Source organism: Sabethes cyaneus, chromosome 3, assembly GCF_943734655.1.
Source record: "Sabethes cyaneus chromosome 3, idSabCyanKW18_F2, whole genome shotgun sequence".
Lineage (NCBI taxonomy): Eukaryota > Metazoa > Arthropoda > Insecta > Diptera > Culicidae > Sabethes > Sabethes cyaneus.
In genome coordinates, this window is record NC_071355.1 from 114,594,923 (window position 1) to 114,614,525 (window position 19,603).

Consider the following 19,603-nt stretch of genomic DNA (forward strand, 5'->3'; position numbering starts at 1 on the left):
TATAGTAACATATTAATAATAATTTTTTATACGCTAAATAGTGAAAATGTGTGTAAAGTTTTAAGGTCGAATTTTCCCATACATTTCCCTTGTGATCGCCTAGCTTCACAGGCACGGAAGAGAATTAGATACACCAAAGGATTTGGATCCAAATGATAACCTTTGAGACCACTTTGTAAGCCAAACCCCCTTTTCCAATCCAATTGGCAACATCGATGGCTATTGACGGCAACACCGACCCCGAAGACAAGCGGAATCAGCGGGCAATGGCCAACGTGAATCCCACACGATGCACTTTACGTTACATTTTGCATTATCCCCATCGCAGACATGCGAAATTGTTCGATAGCTTGCTCAATCAGTGTCGGACAATCATTTAAGCAGCAGCAGCCGATATGGTTTTCTCCACCACCTACACTAGCTTACAAGTAGCAGCGGCAGTGCCAGTGACTATAAAATGGTACACTTGGTTCGCCGCCGCCTGCTCATTTATCGCACGATCGCACTGACGGACGGTCAGTATATATCATTGACGGCTATTGGTGGCGAAACCAACGGCATTTGGCGGCAACACCGACAGCAATTGGAGGTAAAAACGATGGCATTTTGGCGGCAACACCGGCAATTGGATGCAAATCCAAGGGCTTGGGATGGCAATTGGTGGTAAGACCAAGGACATTTCGCGGCAACACCGGTTGTTAGTGGTAACATTAGTGGCAATTGGAGGCAAAGTCGATGGCATTTTGGCGGCAACTTCGATCCCATTATCGCAAACCAACACTGATGGCAAACGAAAACGGAACGACTGACTGGCAGTAAATTCAGCAGCAGGCCGTTGCGGTCTTAAACAGTTCTTATAAGAGCTATAGTAATTGAAGAATGGAAAGATTTTTCTACACTTTCTAAATGGTTAACGTTCCATTCGGATAATTATTTGAGCACCAGCAGCAGCCGATCTGGTTTCTCCCACACCTACACTAGCTTACAAGTAGCAACGGCAGTGCCAGTGGCTATAAAATAGCACACTAGGTTCGCCGTCTGCTCATTTATCGCACGATCGCACTGACGGACGGTCAGTATTTTGATAAAACTAATCCATTTCTACTTTACAGTGATTTGGTATTTCCAATCACTCCTGTATTAGCGGGCAACCATCATCCTAGAGTCTAAAGGACCGAATAGCGACATCCATATATATATTGGCAACAGTAATTATAGTACTGATTTTTAAGAAGTGCTATCAGCTCAAACATAGTTCTTTTCAGGGCCATCAAACAATTTCAAACGGTTTTTTTCAAAAGCACCATTGATTCAATGAAGAATTAAATCAGAATATTTCGCTCTTCTTTTACAAATAAACACTCAAACAATGATACTCACAGATACTCAAATATGCATATGCCATAAATGCAGTTTGCATTAGTCTTTGATCTAAAGGTCAGACATAAAGTTATACTTCAACGATTAAAACATGTTATCAATGTAATGAGTATTATATGACACAGTCCTACGTCACCCTTTCGTACAACCCTTAGGGCTGTATACATTGTAGTTTTGTCCATTGAAAAACAAATATCTTTCAACTCTTCTATCGTGATTGGACGAAAGCTGCTAAACGTACAGTCAGTATTGAAAGGTTGCTTGAGTTCTTCAGGCTCATCAACCAATTCAATCGCTGAAATACTATCGATAAAATAATCATTGAACCTAGATGAGATTTCTCTTTCCGAAAGTTCTAATATGCCGTTAAAGGTTATGGATCGTGCTTTGCAATCGCTGGGTTTCAACAATGATTTGAGTATTTTCCATAACTCTTTGCTGTTGTTTTTATGGTGGTCAATTTTCCTCAGCAAATATTCGCTCCGTGTCTTGATCAGAGATTGTGAATATGTATTTCGCATTTCCGTATACTTGTACCAATGATAGCTACTGTTAGTTCTACGGAACTTCTTGTACCATTTGTCCCTCTTACGTTTAAGACGCAAGAGATCCAGATTGTACCAGCTGTTCGAATTCTCAATCACAACATTCTTTTGTTGAACCAACTCATTGGTACAAGCTTTCAGTAGGTCAGTAAGACCAGCCGTTTTTTCATCAAGGTTCCCGTATAATGAAAAATCTAGATTTCTCGCAAGAAGATCAGTAATCTTACGTTTCGAGTAATTTATCCAGCACCTAAGTTTGACTAAGTTACTCTCGCTGTTCATATTATGGCAAATACTAACAACGATAGTCTCGTGATCTGTGATTTTCAAGTCAGAATTCACATCTGCACGAATCGAATCAAAATTAGTATACACATAGTCGATAAGAGTTTTGCTGTGTCTGGAAATACGCGTGTAATCGTTTATAATTTGTTTCAAATTAAAAAATTCAACTAATCGCTTCAAATGCCTCGGACTGTAGTTATCACGCCATTTTATGTTAAAGTCACCAGCAATCATACTGAATTTGCTGCTATCAAGAAATATCTCGAACCAGCTTTCCAATATTTGCATGAATCGCTGGTCACTAAAACTGGGTGAGCAACACCATAGTTACCCATCTTCATGCCACTTTCCACTGTTATGCCTAAGAACCAGTTTCCCTCCATTGCTTCATTATTACAAACATTGAATTGAATTGATTCTTTGACATATATAGCGCCAGTATGTCTAGAATGTGATAAATAGGCAACGACTTTGTATCCAGGTATAGCATATTGCTCAAAAGCATCCATATCTGTAATATGTGTTTCTAACAAAAATACCATAAATGGACGTTGTGCTTCAACAACCTGACGTAATGCTACGTAGTTTGTAGATAAACCAGCAATATTTACGTAAATAATATCACATTTGTTGACATTCTTTCTGAATCTTGATAGCTACTTATTGAAATGCAAGCTATCTTTTTTTTTGTTCATACAATCTTTTATAAACTGGACAGTCCGCGCTGGATGCAGCGTGATTAAAGTTCAAATTCATTCTACGTTCCTTATTAAACTTACAATAATTAGCGCATTTCAAAACAGTAGATGTACATTCAGATGTTCTGTGATGTTTGCTACACAAAGAACACGTTTTATTATTTTTACAATCCGTGCTTTTGTGGCCAAATTCGCCGCATTTGAAGCATCTAAGCACATTTATCGCGGGAATAATTGGGCTCCGATCCCATCCATCCAAAACATTGTACGTCTTTATGTCAACTTCAATTATAACATTATATTTATTATACTTCATGCGAGGATTTTCATATGTACTTACAACCTTGACTGTATCAATTGCGAAATCTTCATTTTGACTTTTCAAAAAATCAATAAAGACTTCAACCTTTAATCTTGGCACCGGAGGTGTGGGAACAACAGCTATATAACTTTCGCCCAGATTATCTTCAATGCCATTTTTCACCGCCTCCACATTATCTTTAGTTACACACTCAACAATAACAGAACCATCTTTTCCGTTTTTAAAGTTACTAATTTTGTGTGTTTTCGGATCTAAATTTGATTTCAAAAAATCCCGCGTAACTTCACTGCTTTGGGTGGACTCTTTCGGTTTGATAACAATGACCGGACCAGCCTTACGTTTCTTTGCCTTACCGCTCAAAACGTTCGCGTAAGTAATTCTTTCGTCATTACTTTCATTAACGTCATCATTTAATTTACGCTTTTTACCCTTTTTAACTGGGTTTCGGCTAATATCAACCGTATCCGATACCTCCCTATCCATCGCAACTAAATCCTTTTCACGTTTATTTTCTAAAATGGTACTAGTCATGTTTTCCAATTTTTCACGAAATAAATTTTCGAAATCGGCAACCTTTCTATTTATAGTACCATTTACATTTAAGCTAAATTCTTCTATTCCGATTTCCAACGCGTTACCTATCTGAGTAGCAATGTTGCTTTGGATATCCGCAATGGAGGCCGAGATTTTTTTCATCGCGTCTCTTAATACAATGACATCCAAAACCGATATATTCAACTCGTCACAACTCTGAACTGATAGGCAATTATTACACTTGTACAGAACATTTTCGCTTGCGTTGATCAATTTCATTGTTGAATTACCAATTACAACACAGCGCTAGTGAAATCTCCCACTGCATTGGCAGCAACAAACCAAATCATTGATCAGCAGTATCTCCTTACACTTTGCGCATTCCATTTTGTCTACTACTCAGTGGAAGCTAATCGTACACACAGCGCGCGTCGGCAGACAATAAAAAAAACAATAACCAGCTCCGACGGCAACCGGCCGTGGCGGGATTAAAATAATAAAATTCAACCAAAATAAGTAGCAATTGCTACTGCACTTGTACTTATCCTGATTTAAATCACTTTATGTACACTTTTGATACAAAATATCTATTGTGTACGCAAAATTTCACACGTAATTGGTTGAAAATAATTACAGCACTTTATAAACAAACTATGATGTTCGCCATTACGTCAAGTGTTATTGAACGCACATTATGATAACGAGCAGCCTCCAAAATGGAAGCGAAAGATACGTTATCAAACGCGCCTTCAATATCCAAAAAAAAATAATTATCTGGACGAGCACCAGGTTAGAAAAAGTCCAATTGCTCTTTTTCGTTTTTCATGTCTAACGCTCTACCCAGATAATTTTGCAATTCAAATACAACAAAATTGATATAAAGCATGAAATTTACTCATAGAAAAATCTTAAGGTCAATCCTTTTGTTCTAGATGTGCTATTTCATCAAAAGTAAAAAAATCAGAGGGGTTGTGTACAAGACACGACCGCATATATAGGTGACGCAGGACTACGTAAGTCTCTTTGTAGTGATAGTAGCATGTATTCATGCTTGTAATCATTCGATTCTTCATGTATACATGCTATATGCAACATATATACATGCTACATGCGTTGTATGTAACATTTATCAAAGTAGTAACATTGCATACGTTCAATTCTCAAAATATTGTACATTTGAAAACAATTTAACAAAATCAAGAACACAAACTATTGCTTTCCTGCTACCTTACTGAAATTAAAGATTGTTTTTATTATTCATGTTTCCCCACGTTGAAGGGATTTTACCAATTCAATCCTATTTTATCAACAGCACATCTTTTCACTACACTTCTAATGAAACGGCATCGGAAATCATGCGTATTCATACAGAGTCGTATTATAACCGAACACTACAGCTGTAGCACATTTTTCCAACACAGATATCAAATTCGCCGAGGTTTAATCGTCTCGCAGTAAAGAATTTGCGATCTGTTGGGGCAGCGAACCTGTGTCATTTTTTCTGGCACACTTCCCTAACACGGACATCAAATTGTACTAGGTTTATTCGCGTTCGTAAGAAATCTATTGGCACGAGGGGGCTTTGTCACTCTTTCTGGCGTACTTCCCAAGCAAGGACATCAAAATGGTCTAGGTTTAACCGCGGTGTTAAGAAATCTTGTTGAAATGAGGAAACTTTGTCACTTGTTTTGGCGTACTTCCCAGGCACAGATATCAAATTGGTATAGGTTTAGATCATCGCAAAGAATCTTCCAACCAATCACGAAGCGAGAATTTTGGTAAAACATAGGTTCATTATTTTCAATTTTTCAATAGTTCAACATCAACGATCCATACTTTTCTTCATTTGGGTCAATTCTTAGAAGATTTACCGATCGATTGGTATAAGAATATTGAAAATCGATCGGAAAACCGCTGAGCTATTAGCGTTCAAAACCTTTCATTTTTCGTGACGCTCGCATTTTTCGATTTTTTGGAATGACACCCTATCTCAAAACTTGCCGTAAGACGTAGTCCTACGTCAAAAGTTCCTAAGCAAGATTCCTTTTGTAAACAAAGACGTAGTCCTACGTCAAAACAGATTGTTTTTTGGCTGCATAAAGGTTGATGAGACGTTGTTTAAGCGACTGGAAAAGCATATTGCAAAACTATTTCTCGTTCTAAAAATAGAATTGATAGCATTGCGCAAATTAGCTATTTTTAAGGGCGCAAAAACCTCTATTAGGCTTCATTGCAACTTTGAAAGCAGCTATTAACAAGCCTGAAGCTTGATAAAATCACCAGATTTAAATGTTTAAGTGCTGAAAAAAGGTTTTTATTCCTAAACCTAAAGCATAGTTCAGCCGCAGGTTGAATAAAATCAGTCATAAAAGCGTTTGATCAGCCTAAAATTGTTACTTGGGATATCCTCGGATGGCGACAATTTGGAACCAACCGGCGTATCGAAAGTAACCGATAATAATGATTAAATTATAACTAAAAGGCTGTGCTGCTTTCTAATTAGTTTCAGTTGTTTTAAAATGAATCAATTAAGTAGGTACCAGAACCAAAAGTACCAAAACCAATGAGTGGGACATGGACAATGTAAGTAGTTTGACAGCCACGCCACTCCTCAGCCGTAAACCCACCCAGTGTCATCGACGCTATAGACCAAATCAAGGTGACGTCATCTGGCAGATACTGGCGCCCTTGTTTACAAACAGACCGCAGAGTCCAAAAAAGTTTCACCTGTTTAAACGGCAAGTTTGTTGTTTAAACCGAGTTTAACCAGCATTAGGACTAAATTTAAAAGCCAATATGCCTGTAAACTGTTAAAACACTCGCTACATTCGCTATAAACGAAAAGGAAAATTTTCCAAAACGTAAACAAGGGCGTCAGTATCTGTCAATTGACGGTATGATGATTTGGTCTATTCGCGACCAAAGTAAATTTATATATACCAGGTATGTGACCATCGAGGGTTGCATTAGTGTGTGTAGAAAGAAAAAGAAATAGTTCTGAAATATTTTGGAACTTGCATGAAAATTAAAGCTAAATTAATTGTAATTACTGAATGCAGTTATATTATTCCAGAAAACTATCTGAATATTTACAATGAAATGTAAGGAAGATATTTTAAAGTCATTTTCACTTGTAGCCTTCTTTAATTATGCGTAAAAAAATTTGAGAACATGGGTGACTAACTATTTCGATGTGCAATTGAAAAATGACTTAATGCTTCTAATATTTCACGATCAATACGGTATATTGCTTAAATTAAAACACGTACCATCCGACATTTTGCTTGCATGATGGTCTTGAATATCTGCCTTTGATGTCTTCTTTTAAAATATAGTTTTATTCGAATAGATGCTTGTGCTACTGGTTGAAAATCCTTAAGTTGAAGTCATTTTTAGAAAGTTCTTGTTTAATATTGATGAGAAAATTCTACCTTGAAATGACTTCAGTCCGACTAGTCAAATCGGTGATATCCGAGACGTGTATACTGTGCCAAGGTGATACCTTTTGACGTAGGACTACGTCTTACGGCAAGTTTTGAGATAGGGTGTCATTCCAAAAAATCGAAAAATGCGAGCGTCACGAAAAATGAAAGGTTTTGAGCGCTAATAGCTCAGTGGTTTTCCGGTCGATTTTTAATATTCTTACACCAATCGATCGGAAAACCTTCTAAGAATTGACCCAAATAAAGAAAAGTATGGATTCTTGATGTTGGACTATTGAAAAATTGAAAATAATGAGCCTATGTTTTACCAGAATTCTCGCATCGTGATTGGTTGGAAGATTCTTTACGATGATCTAAACCTATACCAATTTGATATCTGTGCTTGGGAAGTAAGCCAAAACAAGTGACAAAGCTCCCTTATTTCAACAAGATTTCTTCACACTGCGGTTAAACCTAGACCATTTCGATGTCCTTGCTTGGGAAGTACGCCAGAGAGAGCAACAAAGTCCCCTCGTGCCAACAGATTTCTTACGAACGCGATTAAACCTATTCCAATTTGATGTCTGTGTTAGGAAAGTGTGCCAGAAAAAATGACACAAGTTCATTGTCCCAACAGATCGCAAATTCTTTACTGTGAGACGATTAAACGTAGGCGAATTTGATATCTGTGTTGGAAAAATGTGCTACAGCTGTAGTGTTCGGTTATAATACGACTCTGCATGAATACGCATGCTTGCCGTTTCATTAGAAGTGTAGTGAAAAGATGTACTGTTGATAAAATAGAATTGAATTGGTTAAATCCCTTCAACGTGAGGAACCATGGGTAATAAATCAATTTTTAATTTCAGTAAGGTAGCAGGAAATCAATAGTTTGTGTTCTTGATTTTGTTAAATTGTATTCAAATGCAAATCTTTTGAGAATTGAACGCATGCAATGTTACTACTTTGATAAATGTTACATACAATGCATGTAGCATGTATATATGTTCCATATAGCACGTATGCATGAAGAATCGAATAATAGGGCTTGCTACACACACATGCAAGACGTCTGTTAGGCACACATTGCCTCTTTTCCTATTCGATGCAGCAAAAACTCGTTGGATAAAATGATCATTTTTTCTAAAACTATTTATACATTCGAAATAATTAATGTTTAGATCAACCAAGAATTGTATGCCGATATATATGTTCACATTTAGCAACTAATATTTCAGTGAATTAGCATTGAATCGGTGACCCAAAAATACGACTTTCGGATGCAGCATGCCGCATAGGTCAAGTTCGAAACAACTGAATGTAGCATTGATTTTAGTATAATTTATTGTTTTCTTGGCCGAAAGCAATCGCTGGTTATAGATATTTGGTCAGTTTTATCCCGCTAACATAGTTAATAGTTGCATTTTTGATCAATTCTACCGCGTTTTAGCGTGTTGGTTGAAAATAGATTTGTTATTTAGTAAATAGATATATTACCTTGCTATACATAGAACGCAAATAGTAATTTCTGTTTTAAATGAAGAAATGAAATTATTTAAAAAATCTCGCCCTTTCCAACCCGCACAATTTATATGGAGCTGTCACTTTTGCCTGTCCAACAGCTCTCCAATACATATGCACTCTGCAAAACCCTATTACAAGCATGAATACATGCCACTATTACTACAAAGAGTCTTACGTAGTCCTGCGTCACCTATATATGCGGTCGTGTCCTGTACACAACCCCTCTGATTTTTTTATCATAAATTTGCCCGCTCACGTTGTTTGATATATACGCTCTTGTCTCAACATTACGTAGAAAATCATAAAAAGTAATCTTAGATTGCTACAAAACAGTCTAAGATGATAATTAACACTTTAAAAGCCTACCAGAAATCAGACGAAAAATCAGATGGAATGTGTACAAGACACGACCGCATATATAGGTGACGCAGGACTACGTAAGTCTCTTTGTAGTGATAGTAGCATGTATTCATGCTTGTAATCATTCGATTCTTCATGTATACATGCTATATGCAACATATAAACATGCTACATACGTTGTATCTAACATTTATCAAAGTAGTAACATTGCATACGTTCAATTTTCAAAAGATGGTGCATTTGAAAACAATTTAACAAAACAAGTACACAAACTATTGCTTTCCTGCTACCTTACTGAAATTAAAGATTGTTTTTATTACCCATGGTTCCCCACGTTGAAGGGATTTTACCAATTCAATCCTATTTTATCAACAGCACATCTTTTCACTACAGTTCTAATAAAAGTATTCATACAGAGTCGTATTATAACCGAACACTACAGCTGTAGCTCATTTTTCCAACACAGATATCAAATTCGCCGAGGTTTAATCATCTTGCAGTAAAGATTTGCGATCTGTTGGGACAACGAACTTGTGTCATTTTTTCTGGTACACCTCCCCAACACAGACATCAAATTGGACTAATTGGTTTAATCGCGTTCGTAAGAAATTTGTTGGCACGAGGGAGCTTTGTCACTCTTTCTGGCGTACTTCCCAAGCAAGGACATCAAAATGGTCTAGGTTTAACCGCGGTGTTAAGAAATCTTGTTGAAATGAGGACACTTTGTCACTTGTTTTGGCTTACTTCCCAAGCACAGATATCAAATTGGTATAGGTTTAGATCATCGTAATCTGCCAACCAATCACGAAGCGAGAATTCTAGTAAAACATAGGTTCATTATTTTCAATTTTCAATAGTTTAACATCAAGAATCCATACTTTTTTTCATTTGGGTCAATTCTTAGAAGATTTTCCGATCGATTGGTGTAAGAATATTGTTCTACCGGACTATGTGCTTCGGATGACCGCTCTTTACAGCAGGCACAGGTTATGTTGTGTGGCAAGCTTTAAGCTGCGAAAGCATTATATTTTAGAATAAGATTTCACTTTTAGATTAAGTAGTAACTTACAAATTTCGGTCTTCCAATTAGTTTTAAGTAGAACAATTTTAATTAGGATCAAATTTAGGTAAATGTAATCAATTTTAACTTTAGGTATATAATCAAATTTTAACTTTTATTTTTTTCACTCAATGGCGCGTCCTTCTTACTCGCTGCTCATCGAAAAAGTGTCGAATTCTCCTAGACGGAAGTCACCTCGCATGTAGTTTTGCTGTCAGCAGATATTTTGCGCTGTGGCGCTGCGCGCGACATCAGACCAGTGCACCCAGTATCAACATCCTCCCCCACGTAACACTGGTCACCGGAACCCTCGTGCCCAGTTTTACCGACCTGCGCCACATCCAAAATTGCTAACCTTGAGACTGGTTTTCTAAAGAGACCTCTGTTTGTTTGAACCATTGCCTGACGAACTCGACCGTCATGCCCCGTATAGACCTTGACAATTCGACCGCGTACCCAACCGTTTCTTCTCGGTTCCTCAACGATGAAGACGAGATCGCCGACTTCTGCAGGTTTCGCCTCCCCAAACCATTTTGTTCGCCGCGTTAGGGTTGGCAGGTACTCCCGCGTCCAGCGTGTCCAAAACGTATTCATCTGCTGTTGAACTTGGCCCCAAATACTTCTTAGTGCAACTGCTTCTTCCGTAGGTTCCGCTGCCGGTTGTCGTACACCGCTTGAACTGCCCAGGAGGAAGTGGTTGGGCGTAAGCGCTTCCGCCTCCTCGGAATCCAGTGGCAGGTACGTTAGTGGCCTGGAGTTGACGATTCCTTCTGCCTCTATCGCCAAAGTGAGTAAGCCTTCATCATCCAATCTCCGTCCCCCATTAGCTGCTTCTATCGCCGACTTCACGGAACGAACCATCCGTTCCCATGATCCTCCCATATGTGGGGCGTTAGGTGGAATGAATACCCATTTCGTAAATGTGTTGGTGAATGTTACTGCCATTGTTCCGTGGATTTTCCGCATCTGCTCTCGTAGTACCCTGTCGGCTCCCTGGAAGTTCGTCCCGTTGTCAGAGTGGATTTCCAAGGGTGCTCCTCGATGGCTTACAAATCGGCGTATGCTCATTATACATGATTCGGTTGAGAGTGTATACACGACTTCTACGTGTACGGCACGGATTGTCAAGCACGTAAATCGGGCAACCCATCTTTTGGCGTTGCTTCGTCCGAGCTTGACATTGAGTGGCCCGAACAGATCCAGCCCTACGTAGCTGAATAATCTCGTAAACGACGCTAGACGAGCAAGCGGGAGTGGAGCCATCCGCGGAATACTCGGCTTTGAGTTCTTAATTTTGCACCACTGGCATCTTCCGGCAATCATTCTCACGACCGTGCGAAGCTTTGGAACGTAGTACTGCTGTCTAACCTCGTTGACTACGGTTTCCGAATTTCCGTGATGGTATTTTCTATGGAAAGAGTCGACGACGAGCGAGGTTAAGAGATGTTTCTGGGGTAGAATGGCAGGAAATTTGGTATTCCTTGCAACATTCGCTGCCTGTATTCTGCTATCCACTCGTAGGGTTCCACGCTCCTCAAGCATGGGTGACAACTGATAAATGATGCTGCATCGGCCTAGGGGCTCTTGTGATTCAACCGGAAGTTGCTGATTCTGTTTTAACACATCAACCTCAGCCGAAAAGACTTCCCATTGTACCGACCGGATCAGGTACTCCAACGCATGAGTTAGCTCCGCTTGTGTAAGGCTACCGAAGGTCAGTTGCTTTCGTTTTACCACAGCGCGAGTGTTTCCTATGGAGCGGTGAAAGTATGCTGTGTCCCGTAGGACGCGGTTCCAATTGGAAAACCTTTCCAAATCGACCACTAACTGGGTTTTAGCGACTTCTTGATGGACGAATATAGAACGTAGCTCCTCTCCAGCATCTTCAGCTCGTGGCTCGAATTTTGCTGGCCACTGGTCTTCATTGCACCATATAAACTTGGGACCCCTGAACCATTCACTGTCGGCCTTGAGTTCTGGCCCTTTTCCCCATTTAGTTGCGGTATCTGCTATATTCTTCTTCGTTGGTACGTATCTCCATTCATCTGCGTTAGTTTCGGTCAAGATTTCTCCGATACGCACGGCCACGAACTGCTTGTAGCGGCGTTCATGGGAATTAATCCACGATAGCACGGTAGTCGAGTCCAACCAGAACACTCTCTTTGTTATTTGTATTGAATGCCCTTCCGTAACGAATAGCATCAATCGAACACCTAACACAGCCGCTCGTAGCTCCAATCGGGGGATGGACATCGGCTTAATTGGGGCGACTTTGCTTTTGGCGGCCGCAAGTGAACACTCGACTTTCCCTTTCTGATCAACGGTCCTGAAATACGCTACTGCTGCGAATGCGTCTTCACTCGCATCCACGAAAACGTGTAGTTCAACGTGCTGATAACGGCTAACAGTGGCTCCCGGGAAGTAGCAACGCGGGATTCGAAGGTCTTGCACATCTTTCAACAGCTGCATCCACTTTCGCCAGCAGTCATGACACGCCTCGCTGATTGGTTGATCCCAGTGGATTCCGGACTTCCTAATCGCCTGTAGCAGGATCTTGCCTTGCACCGTGAATGTAGATAGCAAGCTGATGGGGTCGAAGAAACTCATCAAACATTTGAGGACTTGCCTTTTGGTAGGCGGTGCTCCCGAAGTTATCACTATTTGAATTTCCGGCTGCATCAACGTCGAAAATCCAAGAAGATCCTCCTGTGGATGCCAGAGTAGACCCAGAACTCGCTCGCACTTGTCCTCGGTCGGTGAACCCAAACACCGTACTTCCGACTCCTCCTTCTGGCCCAGACTGTTGAGCACGACGGAACTATTGGACTGGAAATTACGTATGTTGAAGCCGCCTTTGCTGTGGATTGTTCGCACCTCTTGCATAACTCTTGCTGCCTCTTCTGCGCTTCCAAAGCTCTCCAACAAATCGTCGACGTAGTGGTTCTTCACTATACACTCCACTGCTCGCGGGTATTCCTCGGAGAACTTCATCGCATTTTGGTTTTTCACGAATTGGGCGGACGCAGGCGAACATTTTGACCCAAATGTAGCAACGTTCATTAAAAATACTTCAGGGGCGTCGAACGGATTGCCTCTCCAGAGGAATCGCTGAGCATGACGGTCCACTTCACGAATCAGAATTTGGTGGAACATCTCGGCTATGTCGGCTGTTACAGCAAACGCGAACTGCCGATAACGAAACAAAACTGCAGGTAGCGATGCTAACTGGTCAGGGCCTTTCAGAAGCATATCATTCAAGCTTATTCCACGTACTTTGGCTGCTGCGTCCCATATCATCCGCATCTTCTCAGGTTTCTTCGGATTGACCACCACTCCTATGGGCAGGTACCACACCCGCTTATTGTCAGCTTGCTCCAAATCTTGAGCTGTAGCTCGACGAACGTATCCCTTCGCCAAGTAGTCGTCGATTTGCTTTGCTAGTTTCTCTTTTAGTAGGGGTTTCCGCTTCATACTCCGTTCGAGACAATCCAGACGCTTCATAGCCATTCCATAGCTATCAGGTAGTTTGACATCATCAAATCGCCACAACAGCCCAGTTTCGTATCTATCTACTACTCTTTTGGTTGTCTGCTTGAGTAAATCTAACGCTCTTCTCTCCTCGTCCGACATCATGGGTTCTGTTGACCGGGTCCCGATATCTTCGAGCGTGAAAAACTCCTTCACCATGTCGTGCAGATTTTGATCCGATGAACAATCACAAGCGTGTACGTTAAGAGACGTTGTCGATGGAGTTTCTGCTTGTCCCCCGTATATGCACCAGCCTAAGCGAGTTTTTACTGCTACTGGATCATTCACCCCGCCTTCACGGGTTTTCAGCGGGACGGTTAACCTAATGTTGTCGATTCCCACCAATAAGCGTGGGGTTGCCGACTCGTAGCCTTGAACTGGAATGCCCCGGAGATGGGGATAGTCGCGTGACAATCGCTCAACATCCACGCTTTGACTAGGTAGAGTGAGCTCTTTTACGGTGCGTACGTTTCGCAGCTCATAATGACGCTGACCGTCGCGAAATAACGATAGGCATACAGTTCGGGATTTGTTTTCAACTCGCGACATATTACCCGTCCATTTCAAGCAGAGCGGTTGCTCCTCACCATCAACTCCCAATTGCTTCACCAGTCCATCTTCGATTAACGTGATGGACGAACCATCATCTAAGAAAGCATAAGTGCAAATGCTTTTGCCTCCTCCATGTACCGTCACAGGAATAATTCTGAAGTAGAGCGATGGTTGGCCGTTCCGATGTGTATGGTTTTCTGCTGCTGGTACCACTGAACGGGGAAAATGTAACAGTGGGTGATGTCGATACTGGCATCCGTTCACACCACAAACTCCAGAGCTGCGACAGGAACGCCTGCCGTGTGCATTCAGGCAATTCCGGCAAATACCTTGCTGTTGTACGAAACGGCATCTTCCGTCAATCGAATAGGATTTGAATGTTCTACAGTCTTTCAGACGGTGGCCCATCTGATGACAAGCAGCACAATTTTTGTCATCTACGCTGTTGTTTCGCGGTGCTTCCGCATATACCTCTCCATAGCAGTCATCCGAGAGCCCTAAAAAGCTAAAGCCCTATAAAGATACATTTATAGGGCTTTATGAAAAGTATGTTTGCGACATTTCAATTCGAAAAAATTAAATTTCGCAACATGAACGCAATAAATAAAAACAATGTTTACCAGAGATGCCAGAAGTGAAGACATGTCTTCATTTTGAAGACATTTTGGTTACAAAAAAGTGAAATGTCTTCACTTGAAGACATTGAAGACATGTCTTCACCATGCAATTTAAATGGGCGGAAAGCCGAAAGCAGACAAATGAAGACATTTTTCCTTGATTCGTGAAGACTTTTCAAAAAATCACCTGGCATCTCTGATGTTTACCAACTATTTATTGGTTCAGGTGTCAAACGTTATATTGCGATTAGCGATAAACACAAAAGAAACTGAGATGCATGAGAGAGTAAGGGTGTTGATTTCAGTAAATTTATTGTCGCGCAAAATTCAGATTTTACGGAAATGCACACTATGCGCTACGAAGTAACGACATCTGTTGTATTCAACAGGGAAACATTGATAGTTTCAAGCATACTCTCACGCATGGCGCATGATGAAACACTTGCGCCAACTTCTGTTATTTATTATCAGAAACTAGAGGCGGTGTCCTATTCTGATAGGAACCAGAGCATTGCTAATTTTACTGTTGACAAATATACGTTCGGCAACATGTAGCTGTTCAGATACACTACTCAGTCCTAAACAAGAGAGCAATTTTCCTAAAATCTGGGACACATTTTCATTTTGAGTTGTTGGGATACCCCATACTACAGCATTATTTTCTAAAGATACTTTGTTCGATTTGTCCACATTGGCTTCCAACTTATGAACCATGCCCTGTAAATGATTTTGTGTTTTTTCGAGACGCACTATTTTATCTTTCAACATTTCGTTTTCCAACTTGAGATCCTTGAAGTCAGTGACAATCTCATCAAACTTAGCAGATAAGAATTCCTGCGATTTTTCTATTGAAGCAGTAATCTGTTTGATTTCGTTAGAAACCGAATGCATTTCATTAGCGACGGAGGCTGAGATGGTCGCTTTTATATCAGCAGCAAAAGAAGACATCAAGATGCTATTATTATTCTGCATCGAAATGATTCTCTGGTAAGTCGCAGAGCAATCAGCTGAGCAAAAATAGTCAATTTCCCTCAGGCGGCGAATCGCGTTTCCTACAATGGTTTTGCATTTAAAGTGTACGCTGGTGAAACAGTACAAGCACGTTAGGACTTTAGTGCTTTCAGTCTCCTTTTTCCTACAAACTGAGCACAGAAATTCATCACCTTTTTCCATTATTATGTTATTACGGTAGGCTAGGATAAATTTTTTAATGAGTTAACGCTTCTAGCACTAAACAGAAATGGAAGTTTAAAGAGTGGAATTTCCGAACCTCGTCTAAAAAAATGTTCTTTCGTTTTTGTCTTTTTGTTCGTAGAATTTTGCATGAAAAATAACAACGTATTTATTAAAAGCAAGAATAGATTTGGTTTTCACGTTTAAACTTTAAGTAAAAATGCCTAAAATCCATTTTTTTTTACTCGGTTTAAGAATTCTTTTTGTTTTTTTGCCATTAAGCCCCCCCTTGAGTGGCCCAACACCGGAGGGACAAAAACTTTTTTAAATATTTGTAATGGCCTAATAAGTGATGTCCAAGAAAATCGAAAAATCTCCCTTGATTTTTTTTGTGAATGTAGGAGGGGAATTTGTTAAATATCGATTTATTTGAGTCCGCGTAAAAAAGTTTGGAATTTGGAATCCTTCGACCTAAACTTGTGCGAGCTTTCTCAAAAATTTTCCTTCTGCCAAAAAAAGTTAGCGGTTTATTTAGCGGTGCATAAATTTAGCGGAAGCTAACAAAAACGCTAACGGTTATAAAAATTAGCGAAAACGCTAATCGCTAACCAAAATGTTAGCTGAGCTAATTAGCTGTTAGCGGATTAGCGGAATTGTGCCCACCTCTGTTAAATGCAATAACAAAAGCACAACTTATAAGAAAACGTTTATTATCGATATTAACTGCATATGCGTTATAAACGAATAAAACGTATGGTTACATATTATTTCAATAATACGCATATTCGCAGTGAGTCAGGTAAAACAGTAGCTATTATCTTCAATAACCAGCCGGTTTCTGTAATTTTCCGACTTGGTAACCCTAACGAAAACCCATGCCGAATTGTCTTAACTTGTGTGAAAACCACCCCGTCGGCAGGCAACCATGTTTTCGCAGCCAACATCTCGTGTGAAATGAGATAGCATGTCAGCACTGCGTTTCACTCAACTGCCAACAGTCTGATTTGGGCCCGCTGTCAAATTTTGAGCCCCGGACATGCTGTCGCTGACGTTTACTGCAGCTCGATATAGAGATGGAGAGATGTCGATGGGGTGGTGAAAACAAAAGTACTTCCTTCTCTGTTTTTCTCATACAAAAACCAAGTAAATATCAGTAACTTCGTAGTCACGAATAAAAAGAATTGGCCTTGCCTGCGTTCGAATTTCGTAGGCTGCGCGCACTTGCAGGAAATCTCGTGGCGAACTGTCAACGCGTGAGTGTTGACAAAAGCAAAAATACTTCCCTTTCTTTTTTTCTCACGCAAAACCATGAACAATATCAGCAACGCTGGCAAGGCCAATAGAACTGAAACCTGTTTGGACTTGCCGATTCGTAGTAGTGATAATCTTAAACATGGCCTTACCTGTAATGCTGTTCGAGTCTCTTGATGGCCTGGATTTTGAAGAGGAGCATCCCATATTGAATAGGCTGAGTAATTCTGTTACGATATATGCTATAGTGTATGCTACACTCTTAAATGTGTTTACTTTTAAGCCTCGTACGGACCTGAAAAAAATGGGCAAAATTATAGACCAAGAAATGCTACAGAAAGATTTTCAGTTTACGATTTCCTTACCAGTACTTTAAATTATTAAAGGAAATAGATACGCCAGTCTTTGGTTTGCTTATACATGAGTTAAAAGCTGAGAGAGAATCGCGAAGACGGTTTTCTTTTTCTCTTGCTTTAGCCGTTCTTATTTTTCCTATTATGTTTGTGTTCATATTCGGGCTGACTGTTCAAGCGCGTGCGTGAACTCTACATTGGACGTTATAAGTGCATATCTTGCAGTGACATTTTTTGGTGCTATAGTGTGTCTGTGGGTATACATCAGCTTTTACAAAAATACTCTATGAAACATGCGATAAAATGGGAAGCGCATAGTTTATTGCATGTAAAATGACACGTTATGAGTACATACTATCGTGAGAAATTCGAAAGTATGTTTAGCGTAAAATATTATCGAATGTTTATTTTAGTTAGTAGCAAATTTACAACGAAAAAAATAAAGTCAATTTAATTTCTTATTTGGGTTTTCCTAAAGAACTACCAGCCGAAAACTTACATTAGTTACCAATACTTTTCCATTTCTGACCAATATTAACGACTGGCTGCAGTTGACCGTTCGAACAAGGTTAGTCAAGAGAGGTTTTCTGATGTTCAAATTTGTTTTTCACCCCCGCTGGGTTACCCTTGACGATCACCGAAATTTTCAAAGCGGAAACTGTTGAATGTATAAACAACGTCGATGGTTGCTAACCAATCGTACCGCGCACTTCTGTTCTACAAACTGTGAAAACTAGATCACCTATTTTAACTCACCTTGCGTTCGAACTGACTGCATTTTTTGACGTTGGATTTTTTCCTATTCACAACTATTGTGCGCGCATTCCCTTACTGGACACGACGGTTGAAACAGTCGTGTTTCTGAACGGTCGTAAAAAGGGTCGTTTTTAGCTTTTGACAGATAAAATGTCAAATTGTGTCATCATCGCTGTTTCATTATTGGAACCAATCGAGCAAAGTAAATAAACCTAGGAATTACCGTTCTATCAGAAGAAACGGAATGAAATTCAGCATGAAATGAATTTGTATTTTTAACGCCGGTTTGCCGAAATTTCATAGTGAATAAAGCGTAGTTTATCCTTCATTATCCAAACAAGCAATAACAAAGCAATAACGTTCGTATTCGAAAACAATTTGTTTAATGCTTTTGTATTTTGTTTAATGCGTTTGTATTAACACGAAGTCACGATTAAGGTTGCGACAGAAATGCAATGAGCCTGTGTTGCCAGTTATGGCGATAAAACATTACGAACTGTGTTGCCAATTTAGTCATTTTTTTACCTTTGGAACGTTTGAAACAGTACCTGAACTCCCCTCGGAATCCATCGATCAAGTAAATGCACAATACGAAGCTGAAAAAGATTTTTAAGCCTGTTCGCACTTATACGAAATCCCATGCCTATCTGTCATTGTATGAAAGAATGATTACAAAAGCAAAAACCAGCTAACTGGCACCTTTATCTCATTTGCTTTGCGTTGACGAGAGCTAACATCAGGCGGTCGTGGGCCCTACTGACAGCTGAAGAGCTACCCCATAAAAAGTTTGACAGATGGCATTTTACGCGTCTACCGACGAAATAGGGTGCTTAAGTCATCAACCTACTAATCAACCTACATCGTCGGGTTTCGTAGGTAGATTCATTTCGTCACCTGACTTATTGGCGGATTTAATCTGTTTTCGTAGGGTATCAATTAAATCGGTCAAAGAGTCGGTACAGGTTGCAAGGATTAGTTTGCCAATTAAGTGCACCGATCAATCATCTAACGGGTTCGGTTTTCGTCACCCGAGCCGTCACCCGATTTATTGGCAAATTTAATCTGTTAGCGTAGGGTATCGATTAAATCGGTGAAAGAGTCGGTTTAGGCTGCAAGGATTAGTTTGCCTAGAGTGACTATATACCGAGGGGATGCGCTGTGCTATCCCTCGCTATGTATTTGACAGAGGATAACATCGCGCTTCCAAAACTGTCAACGCTTCCAAAAGTGTCAAATTTCAATG

General features: G+C 40.0%; 1 protein-coding gene across 4 annotated transcripts in view; it reads right to left on the reverse strand.

Annotated features, from left to right (window-relative positions):
* LOC128742512 (apoptosis-inducing factor 3-like) overlaps positions 1-18,717 on the reverse strand; it is a 117,258-nt gene extending 98,541 nt beyond the window's left edge. The window contains exons 1-3 of one of the 4 annotated variants that reach the window (XM_053838900.1): positions 18,104-18,301; positions 17,617-17,855; positions 17,404-17,546 (exon numbers count right to left, since the gene is read on the reverse strand). In XM_053838900.1, the coding sequence (XP_053694875.1) occupies positions 17,404-17,546; positions 17,617-17,762 (289 nt within the window). In that variant the 5' untranslated portion in view covers positions 17,763-17,855; positions 18,104-18,301. Of the gene's footprint in view, positions 1-17,403; positions 17,547-17,616; positions 17,856-18,103; positions 18,302-18,360; positions 18,474-18,583 lie in introns of those variants that run through there. The other 3 variants (XM_053838901.1, XM_053838903.1, XM_053838902.1) reach the window with 3 other exon arrangements.
* Between the last annotated feature and the right edge of the window lie 886 nt (positions 18,718-19,603).